The sequence below is a fragment of the Eulemur rufifrons genome, chromosome 5 (genome assembly GCF_041146395.1).
Source record: "Eulemur rufifrons isolate Redbay chromosome 5, OSU_ERuf_1, whole genome shotgun sequence".
NCBI classification, from domain to species: Eukaryota; Metazoa; Chordata; class Mammalia; order Primates; family Lemuridae; genus Eulemur; species Eulemur rufifrons.
This window is the reverse complement of record NC_090987.1, coordinates 1,981,839-1,992,882: the sequence shown is the minus strand read 5'-3', so window position 1 is coordinate 1,992,882 and position 11,044 is coordinate 1,981,839. Positions and strand designations below refer to the sequence as shown.

Sequence of the window (11,044 nt, the reverse complement as noted above, 5' to 3'; positions counted from 1 at the left end):
GAAGTGTGGGCAGAGGGCAGGGCATGTCCTGACGCTCACAGACAGAAAGCAAGGAGGGGTCGAGCCACGCCTCTAATTATCTGTACACTTTGGTGGTCTTGGATTCCTTCCGTTGGATATGAAAAATAAAGGAGGGAGTCAGAGGCATTCATATGTTATTTACTGCCTTGCTGGAATAACAAAGAAGGGAACCAACTCTTAAAACCTGCCCTGCACTAGACAAAAGGAGTTTGCTCCATTCTGAGGTTGGCTGAATTTTCAAGGACCCAGAGAAGGAGTCACGTGTCAGTGCGTGTCAGTGGACGGCTTTCTGTTTCTCCACCGCCTGCAACTTCGTTTGCGACCCCTTAGGTAAGCACACGGGATTTATAGATTGGAAGAATGAATGTAGAGCAGGAAGGAAAACAGGAGTAACTCCATGACAGACTGGACCTCTTAGGAAAGGCCTAAGTTTTGGTTTCCCCAACGCAGGCCCTCCCCCTCCCCGGAATGCCGCTGGTAACAACTGAGGGCCCTGGCTTGGAAACTGGCCAATTAGGAGCCAAAGCCCCGGCTTGGAAACTGGCCAATCAGGAGCCAAAACTATCGGCCACTTTTGAGGGAACAAATGAACTAAAAGGGGGGTGGGGGGGGTGTGCCCAATACATGTAACCTATCGATAAGTATAAAAGCTTTGTTTCCACCCCAGGGCAGGGTCCGGGCTCGTGGAGAGACCACTGCGCTGGTGCTCTGAGCCTTGGACCCTAGCCTAGGCTAGAAAATAAACTCCTTTGTCTGTTGCAGCCTTGGTGACTCTGCCTATCTGTTCCTGGGACTGAGGGTAACCGGTTCTTACATTTTTGGGGGCTCGTCCGGGATCCCGAAACCCCTGGAACAGAATCCAGGCCCAAGGAGGAGTTGGAACTTTAAAAAAAAAAAAAAAGGAAAATCCGCGCGGTGCAGGTAATTGGTGGCCGGCCAAGACCTAGGTGGACGCACTGGGAGGTCGCTGGCCCGGGAGCGAAGGGAGACGTCCCTCGCCCCCCCTCGGTAGGTTTCCGGCACGGGCCGGTAAGGTCCGTTTGAGAGGGAAACTAAGCTGGCCACAGGGCCAAGAGTTGGGAGTTTGTGAAACGTCTTGTCGTGGTCTATGTGCGTTATTGTCTGGTGGCCATTGTTCCGTGTTTGAGTCTTTGGTGTTCGTTCAGCGGCCCATCCCCCAGCAGCAGCAGCAGCAGCAGCGGCGCGCCAGAGGCCCTTGAGCGCGCCTGCCGACTCGGCGGCGGCGGCGGAGGCGGCGGCGGCGGCGGCGGCGCCCGCTCCCGGCGGCGCGGCGGAGGCCCGCGCGCGTGCCCGCCCACTCCCGGTGGCGGCAGCGGTGCGCCGGAGGCCCTTGCGCGCGCCCGCCGACTCTCCGGTGGCTGCGGCAGCGGAGACCCGCGCGTGCGCCCACGCGCCCGCACTCCAGCAGCAGCAGCAGCGGCCCCTGCACCCTCCCGTTGTCCCACCCAGAGACGGTGGCAGCAGCGGCCTAGTGCCCGCCCTGCACAAAGGCGCCGCCCACTTGCTTCGCTTTTAGTGTCAGATTGTGGCGTATCTCGCCGCTTTTGTCCGTGTTTTATGTTTCTTCTTCACTCACAGGAGCGTGGATTTGATCTGATGTGCAGAGAAAGCAGCTCTATCTTTAGTCCCCAAAGTTTCCCGATTAACAACGGAGTTAAATGTCCTGTTTGTCGCAGAGGCGGCAGACAAGGGTGGACTAGTAACTCTCCACCACACTCAACCCCCCAGCCCTTTCCCCCCGCTACTTCTGTTTATACACTGCAGCCCACAGCGTCTCCCCGCTCTGGGCCCGTGGCCCCGCCGAGGCCCCGGAACCCTGTCGCCTAGGGTCATCCTTTCGATGATTCCCTCGGTCTCTGGAGTTACTGCTTTTTGGTTGCAGCTTATTCTTGTGGGCTCACTGGTTCTGGTATTTGGTATCGGTCTATACACTGTTGCCCCTCCTTCTTGGGGAACCCCACAGAGGTGCGCCCTCACACTCTTTTACTGGGTTGTAATAGGAATAATAGTGTGGCTGCGAATAGACCCCCCCACATAAAGTCTGTCTGCCTGATTGAATGAGTGAAGCGTGACTGTATAAGGTTCCACGGCCACGGCTACGGAATCTGAGTGGGTCCTAACCTGCGATTCTGTGGCGGCGTCGTATGGCATAACGGTGATTCACTCCCCTAAAAAGGAGTGACCAGGCCCGGGGTTTATACGGGTACACCTTAGCCAAGACGCGCCTAAGTTCCCGCGAGGGACGCAGCCAGGCGGACACCTGAGAGAAACCCCCTTCCCCCGTTCCCTTTGTGAGCATGGGGCAGACACAGACAACGCCTCTGTCTATCCTCATAGATCATTTCAAAGAAGTCAAGGATAGGGCTCACAACCTCGCTATAGAAATCAGGAAAGGCAAATTTATTAAGTTTTGTAAGTCTGAGTGGCCAACTTTCGGGGTTGGATGGCCCCGGGATGGAACGTTTGACTCTGGTATCATTTCCAAAGTAAAAGAAAGGGTGTTCGACAAAGGGCCCCACGGTCATCCTGACCAGATTCCATACATTATTGTCTGGCAAGACTTAGTCCAGGACCCCCCACTCTGGTTGAGGAAGATCCTGCTCCCAGTAGGAGACAGCAAGATCATGGTAGCAAAGGAGGCCAGGAAAGAGGGGGAGTCCAAATCGGGGACTACAAAAGGCACCCCTTTGGACTCGCCGTCTGTTCTTCCGGACTCCACTCCCTATCCTGACCTAATAGACCAGGAGTGTATTCCACCCCCACCTTATAACCCCGCTGCAGCCGCAGCCCCAGCCGCTGCAGCTCCCTTAGTGGATGGCCCGGCGTACGGGACCCGGCAGCGGGCCGCTAGAACACTGGACCCAGAACCAGTCATGGCTCTTCCCCTGCGTGCAATAGGGCCCCCGCAAGCTGACGGGGAACAGGCTTACCAATATTGGCCTTTTTCGACTAGTGATCTGTATAACTGGAAGTCTCAAAATACCAACTTCTCAGAGAATCCTAAAGGTCTAATTAACCTTTTAGATTCTGTTTTGTTCACTCACCAGCCCACCTGGGACGACTGTCAGCAACTACTAAAAGTTCTTTTTACTACTGAAGAAAGGGAAAGAATACAGGGAGAAGCACGGAAACTGGTTCCAGGGGATGACGGCAGACCCACCACTAATCCAGGGATCATAGACCGGGCGTTCCCACTTGAACGACCCCCCTGGGATTACAATGAGGCTGAAGGTAGGGAGTGTCTCCGGGTCTACCGCCAGACTCTAATGGCCGGTCTCCGGGCAGCGGCACGAAAGCCGACCAATTTGGCTAAGGTAGGGGATGTTCGGCAGGGGCCCGAGGAAAGTCCAGCGGCCTATCTGGAGAGGATTATGGAGGCTTTCAGACAGTACACTCCCATAGATCCTACGGCAGAAGAGAGCAAGGCGGCAGTAATGATGGCCTTTGTAAACCAGGCAGCCCCTGATATAAGGAGAAAAGTACAGAGGATGGATAGATTATGTGAAAAGACTATACAAGATCTATTAGAGGTGGCTGAGAAAGTCTATAATAATAGGGAGACCCCGGAAGAGAGGCTAGAAAGGATTAGACAAGAAGATAGAAAGTTCCAGGCTGGGGAAACTAGAAAAGCCAACAAAGAGATGGCCAAGATTCTTCTGGCAGCTACAGGGAGCACGCTCGGGAGAAAAGAGTTTGGGGAGGAGAGAGGAGGCCGCCCCCGGAGGAGAAGGCTAGAGAAAGACCAGTGTGCAAATTGCAAGGAGAGGGGGCATTGGGCTAGAGAATGTCCTAAGAAAAAAGGGGGGCTAGGGGGGAAAGCATCGCCTAAGAGAGTCTTAATAGCGGGGCAGGGAGAAGACAGTGAATAGGGAAGACGGGGTTCGGATCCCCTCCCCGAGCCCAGGGTAACTATAGAAGTGGAGGGGAACCCAGTCAGTTTCTTGGTAGACACAGGAGCAGAACATTCAGTAATCACTGGAACCACTGGAAAGTTGTCCAACAAGACTAGTTGGGTGCAGGGGGCAACCGGAACCAGACCCTACCGATGGACTACTCGGCGAAAGCTAGACCTGAGCTCAGGGCAAGTGAGCCATGCCTTTATGGTCATTCCGGAGTGTCCCACCCCCTTGTTAGGAAGAGATATACTTACAAAGCTAAGAGCCCGTATCTATTTTGAAGACAAAGGAATAATAGTAACTGATGCTAAAGGGAACCATATCAGCAGCCCTCAGGTTACTCAAGTCCTGACCTTGGCCCAGGCGGATGAGTACCGACTATACCAGCCTGTGAGGATCTGTCAGGAAGGAGAGATGGAACACTGGTTTCGAGATTTTCCTAAAGCCTGGGCTGAGACAGGGGGAGCAGGATGGGCAGAGCATCGGCCTCCTCTTTATATTGAGCTGAAACCGGGAGCTGAACCGGCCCGAGTCAGACAGTATCCCATGCCCCAAGAAGCTAGAGTGGGAATAACGCCTCACATTCGAAGGCTCCTAGACGCCGGGATCCTCCGGAGGTGCCAGTCAGCCTGGAATACTCCCCTGCTGCCAGTGAGGAAACCGGGTGGAAAGGATTATCGGCCTGTACAGGACCTCAGGGAGGTCAACGCGCGCGTCCTAGACATCCACCCTACGGTTCCCAACCCCTACACCCTGCTGAGTTCCCTTCCTCCAACACAAACCTGGTATACTGTTCTGGATTTAAAGGATGCCTTTTTCAGCTTGGCAGTAGCCCCGCGCAGCCAGGAAATATTTGCCTTTGAATGGCAAGATGAGGAGAGGGGAATCCGAGGACAGTTGACGTGGACACGGCTACCCCAGGGGTTTAAGAACTCACCCACCCTGTTCAACGAGGCCCTCCATGAAGACTTGGGTGAGTACCGGGCCAGTCATCCACAGGTGACTCTGCTACAGTATGTAGATGATCTGTTACTAGCTGCCCCAACCTCACAGACCTGCTTAGAGGGCACCAAGGACTTACTCAGGGCGCTGGGCGAGATGGGGTACCGGGCTAGTGCTACGAAGGCCCAGATCTGCAAGGAAGAAGTCACCTATCTAGGATATAAAATAAAGGGAGGACAAAGATGGCTAACTGAGGCAATGAAACAGACTGTGTTAAGAATACCCACTCCGACCTCATGTCGGGAAGTAAGGGAGTTCTTGGGATCAGTAGGGTACTGCCGCCTCTGGATCCCAGGGTTTGCAGAAAAGGCTCGACCCTTATATGAGGGGTGTAAGGCAGGTCAGGCTTGGGAATGGACTAGGCAAATGGAGAGCGCCTTCCAAGCCTTGAGAACAGCCATGCTAGAGGCCCCGGCCCTAGCCCTCCCTGACCCCACGAAGGAGTTCCACCTCTTTGTGGATGAAAAAAAGGAAATAGCCAAGGGGGTGCTCACACAGATGCTGGGACCGTGGAGGCGGCCGGTAGCATATCTGTCCAAGAAACTTGACCCCGTAGCGGCAGGGTGGCCGGCGTGTTTGCGTATCATCGCAGCTGCAGCCTTGCTGGTCAAAGACGCCGACAAGCTCACCCTGGGTCAGCATCTGCGAATTACCACCCCTCATGCCATAGAGGGGATCCTGAAGCAGCCACCAGGGCGATGGATTACAAATGCGAGGTTGACTCACTATCAGGGGCTTCTGTTAGATACTCCCCGTATCGAGTTTCGAGCTCCTGCCATCCTGAATCCAGCCACGCTCCTGCCAGATCCTGGACCGGCAACGCCTGAGCATAGCTGCCTTGAGATCCTGGCGGAGACCCAGATGGCCCGGAAGGACCTGCAGGACCGCCCTCTTGCGAACAGCGACCTGACCTGGTTCACGGACGGGAGTAGCTTCGTCAGGGAGGGACACAGGTACGCAGGAGCAGCCATAGTAGATGGACAAGGCAACCTTATCTGGGCTGCACGCCTTCCACAGGGGACGTCCGCCCAGAAGGCTGAGCTGATTGCATTAACGGAAGCCCTTCGCCGGGCCCAGGGGAAGAGGCTGACGGTATATACTGACAGCCGCTACGCCTTTGGGACAGTGCACATACATGGAGCCCTCTATAAAGAAAGGGGCTTCATCACGGCAGAGGGCAAAGAAATCAAACATAAGCCAGAAATACTTCAATTGCTAGAAGCTATCCTGTTACCAAAGGCAGTGGCTGTAGTCCACACTCCGGGACACCAGAAGGGGGACTCCCTAGAAGCTCGAGGCAACCGGGCCGCGGATGCCGAGGCCAAGAGGGCTGCGGAAGGACCTACACCAACAGATGTCCTACACTTGAGCCTGCCGCCCCCAGGAATGGGAGAGATACCCCCTCAACCGGACTATTCCAGTATGGACATGGACTGGGCCAGAGAAAAACTTCAGGCAACGCAGGGTAAGGATGGTTGGTTCCAAGACAGAGAGCATCGCCTAGTAGTTCCTGAAGCCTTGGGGAACCATCTGCTGAGACACTTGCACCAGACAACGCATCTAGGCAAGAAAAAGATGTTGCAGCTGCTGGACACTGCACAACTCAGATTCAAATCACAAGGAAAGACAGCAGAAAGCATTGTCAAGGACTGTCGTGTCTGCCAGGTCATGCAGCCGGGGAGGATCAGAGGGACCCATGCAGGTATCAGGGAACGGGGGAGGCGGCCAGGATTGTTTTGGGAAATAGATTTCACGGAGGTAAGGCCAGGGAAATATGGGTACAAGTACTTGCTGGTTATGGTAGACACCTTCTCAGGGTGGGTAGAGGCTTTTCCTACTAAAAGAGAAACTGCTTTAATAGTAGCCAAGAAAATGCTGGAAGAAATAGTTCCCAGATACGGGCTGCCGGAGAGCATAGGGTCTGACAACGGCCCAGCCTTCACAAGTCAAGTTAGTCAGGGACTCGCCCGGGCTCTAGGGGCAGATTGGAAACTACATTGTGCATATAATCCCCAGAGCTCAGGGCAGGTAGAGAGAATGAACAGAACTCTAAAGGAGACTTTGACTAAATTGGTTCTGGAGACTGGCGGGGACTGGGTGACGCTCCTTCCCTTTGCCGTGTTCCGAGCCCGGAACACCCCCTACCATTTAGGCCTAACCCCCTTTGAGATAGTATACGGTGCTCCTCCACCGGTAATTCCAAAAATGAAGCCTGAGACCCTGCCTGAACACCCTATAGAAGTACTACAGGCTGTGCAGGCCCTGCAAAGGGTTCAGAGCCAGATCTGGCCTGCCCTTCGAGCCATTTATCAGGTCACCCGACCGGCAGGGGAAAAGGCTAACGGGCACCCTTACCAGCCGGGAGATTGGGTATGGGTAAAACGGCATAATAGCAAGACCCTGGAGCCCAGGTGGAAGGGACCTTTTCAGACTATTCTTGTTACCCCCACTGCCCTAAAGGTTGACGGAGTGGCGACTTGGGTACACCACTCCCACGTAAGACCTGCCAACGAGGACGAGCGGGAGCAGCAGCAAGTTCAGTGGAGGGCCTCAGCGGATCCTGAGAATCCACTAAAGACAAGACTGACTCGCGTAACAACCAGACCGCCGTGGGACTCAGGATAAAGACAATACGGAATAAAAATGCTGGTGGTGACTGCTATATACATAACCCTTATGGGAAAAGTAATGACTGACCCAAATCCCCACATGCCCTATAACCTCACCTGGGAAATCACTAACTTAGAAACTCATGAAGTTTATAGCAGGACTTCAGGAACGGCCCCACTAAACACTTGGTGGCCGGACCTGTACTTCAACTTAGAACAATTGCCAGGCATGGATAATCTGCAGTATAACCCTAAGCGGCAGGGATTGGGCTATGAATATCAGTATACCCAACGCCAGGCCCGGATAGAATTAAGTAGGAATGGTTTTTTTGCATGTCCGGGATTTAGAACAGGGGAAATGAGGCGCGCATGTGGGGGGATCGAGTCTCTCTACTGTGCAGCCTGGAAGTGTGTGACCACCAATGACGGAGAGTGGAAATGGCAGGTCCGACCTCTTTTCATTGAGATGTCTTATGTCCGGCCATGCTCACGAACCAGGTATACCTCTGACTGTAACCTGATACGTGTAAGATTCACAGAAGAAGGAAAAAAGGACAGACGGTGGGTCTCGGGACTATACTGGGGAGTAACTCTCTATGATCGCCGCTGGGGGGGGCGAGGCACTGTAATACAATTCAAACTGAGGGCTTCTCCCATCTCGGGCGCTGTAGGGCCCAATCCAGTGCTGGGGGGAACCGGTTCCGACATTTTGGGGGTGCTGGGAGATAAACAAAATAGCCCACGCCCGACTGTTGCTCCACCCTCACTCTTAAGGACCCCGGTGGCAGAGATAGAAACGCAAGTAACCCCCAGGACAAAGGGGTCAGGAGATCCCTTATGGAAAATGCTGACAGCAGCATATGAGGCATTAAATCGCTCCGATCCCAATGCTACAAAAGCCTGTTGGTTATGCTATGACATCAGACCCCCTTTCTATGAAGCAGTAGGAATAGATGCCCCCTTCAACCGCACGAGAGAGGAGGCCCCCAGGTCCTGCACATGGGACCGCAAGGGGCCGGGGCTAACACTTCAGGCAATCACTGGAAATGGGACCTGCGTAGGGAAGGTGCCCCCTAGCCATGCACAACTTTGTGCTATAGTCCACCCATCTATAAACCGGAATGGAGGAACAAAATGGGTGATTCCGGCACTCAATGGATGGTGGGTTTGTTCTAAAACAGGCTTGACCCCATGCCTTAGCCTGTCTGTCTTTAATGAGTTAGAGGAAGTCTGCATCATGGTACTAGTATTCCCTAAGGTTATCTACCACCAAGAAAATATAATATATGATGCATGGGAAAAAGGCACAGGAGGTGCCAGGTTAACTACAAAAAGAGAGCCCTTTACAGCAATAACCTTAGCCACCCTTTTCGGTCTGGGTGCAATAGGAACAGGGACAGGTATCTCATCCTTAGCGGTGCAGCACAGGGGGTTCAATAGCCTGAGGGCCGCTGTAGATGAAGACATATCCAGGATCGAAGAATCCATCTCCCATTTAGAAAAGTCACTGACCTCACTGTCTGAGGTAGTGCTGCAGAACCGGAGGGGACTAGACCTACTACTCCTCCAACAGGGAGGGCTGTGTGCGGCCCTAGGGGAAGAGTGCTGCTTCTACGCTGACCATACCGGGGTAGTAAGAGAATCCATGGCTAAAGTCAGAGAAGGACTGGCTAAACGGAGGCGAGAACGTGAACAAAGAGAAGGGTGGTTCGAGTCATGGTTCAATAGCTCCCCTTGGCTGACTACTTTGCTTTCAACTTTATTAGGACCCCTAATTGTGCTTTTGCTCATCCTCACTTTTGGACCGTATATTCTAAATAGGTTAATTACCTTTGTAAAAGAACGAATCAACATGGTACAACTGATGGTACTGCGACAACAGTACCAGAAGCTGAGCTATGACTCTGGCTTACAAAAAGGGGAAACACGAGGCCCCATGTCCGAGCAAGAGTGCTAGAAAAAAAAAAAAAAAAAAAGGGGGGAAATGTAGAGCAGGAAGGAAAACAGGAGTAACTCCATGACAGACTGGACCTCTTAGGAAAGGCCTAAGTTTTGGTTTCCCCAACGCAGGCCCTCCCCCTCCCCGGAATGCCGCTGGTAACAACTGAGGGCCCTGGCTTGGAAACTGGCCAATTAGGAGCCAAAGCCCCGGCTTGGAAACTGGCCAATCAGGAGCCAAAACTATCGGCCACTTTTGAGGGAACAAATGAACTAAAAGGGGGGTGGGGGGGGGTGTGCCCAATACATGTAACCTATCGATAAGTATAAAAGCTTTGTTTCCACCCCAGGGCAGGGTCCGGGCTCGTGGAGAGACCACTGCGCTGGTGCTCTGAGCCTTGGACCCTAGCCTAGGCTAGAAAATAAACTCCTTTGTCTGTTGCAGCCTTGGTGACTCTGCCTATCTGTTCCTGGGACTGAGGGTAACCGGTTCTTACATGAAATGTTGTCAAGAAACATTTCTGGAGCTGGGGCCGGGGTGGGGCGGCCTGTGGAGGGCCGAGTGTCACTGCTCTGGTCCCCTTTCTTTCCAGGACTGTTAACCGTGCGCCCGACTCCGGGGGCGGGAGGGAGGACGGGGCAGTGAGCAGGGGGGCCGGCAGGCCCTGGGGGGCGATGAGCCCGAGTGCTCCGGCCAGCCGAGGAGCCCAGACTCCAGGGGAAACACGGTCCCCGCAGGTGGGTCTCGAACGCGCTTATGGTTTAATTGTCTACTTTATGCCGCCCTGAACGAAGATCCTGACACCTCCTCCTGGCACCAGAGTGAGTGCTCACCGGCGAAGCCCCCGTGAAACGGGACCACTGACAACGTCGGCCTGCTCCCCACGGGCCTCCTGCTCCCCCTTTAACCTGAATCTCTCACCTATTTTAAACCTGCCGCCCCCGCACACGCATTGACGGGAGGGACCCTTTCTTCTCCTTCTGTCTCTCTCCCCTCGGCAGATGAACTTTAAATGCAATAGTGTGCTCATCCGCTGCCCTGCCTGCTGTGAGCAATTGTCTGGAGAGAATAGGAGAATCTGAGCGCTTTTGTGAAAGGGAACAGAGGAGACAGACATTATTATGATTTTGAATCCGAAGCTCTCTCCTTTTCTTTCCTTCCTTTTATTTTTTTTTTTTTTCCTGGATCTAACAGCTGTTTCCCATCACAACTGGTGTTTGAAAGACATTGCAAAAATGAGTGTGTTCCTATCACAATTAGTTTCGCAGGCGGCTAATAACTTACTGACATCCGGCCTGATGTCATCAGGACGTCCCTGACTGATGAGCGTTTGTCCCAGGGTCCGGCTCCCTCTGCCGGTTCCTGGGAGGGGGGCCATCTGGGGTGCTGGTGGAGGGAAACACCCCCTCTGCTGCCGCTTGCCTGTCCAGCCAGGTGGGGTGGGGACCAGGGCCAGGGCCCCTGCCCGGACAGGGGAGGCCGGACACCCAGGAGCCAGGCGGGCAGGGCGCTGCCTCCCCTCCCGGGCACAGAGTCCCCTCGCACTCTGAGGTCAG

The 11,044-nt window shown here is 54.1% G+C and overlaps 1 protein-coding gene across 1 annotated transcript in view; it reads left to right on the top strand.

The window, feature by feature from the left end:
- Positions 1-3,271: 3,271 nt before the first annotated feature.
- Positions 3,272-11,044, top strand: part of LOC138383521 (uncharacterized) — a 28,465-nt gene continuing 20,692 nt past the window's right edge. The window contains exons 1-2 of the mRNA XM_069468612.1: positions 3,272-4,911; positions 5,746-6,405. Of these exons, the coding sequence (XP_069324713.1) occupies positions 4,143-4,911; positions 5,746-6,405 (1,429 nt within the window). The 5' untranslated portion in view covers positions 3,272-4,142. The remainder of the gene's footprint in view (positions 4,912-5,745; positions 6,406-11,044) is intronic.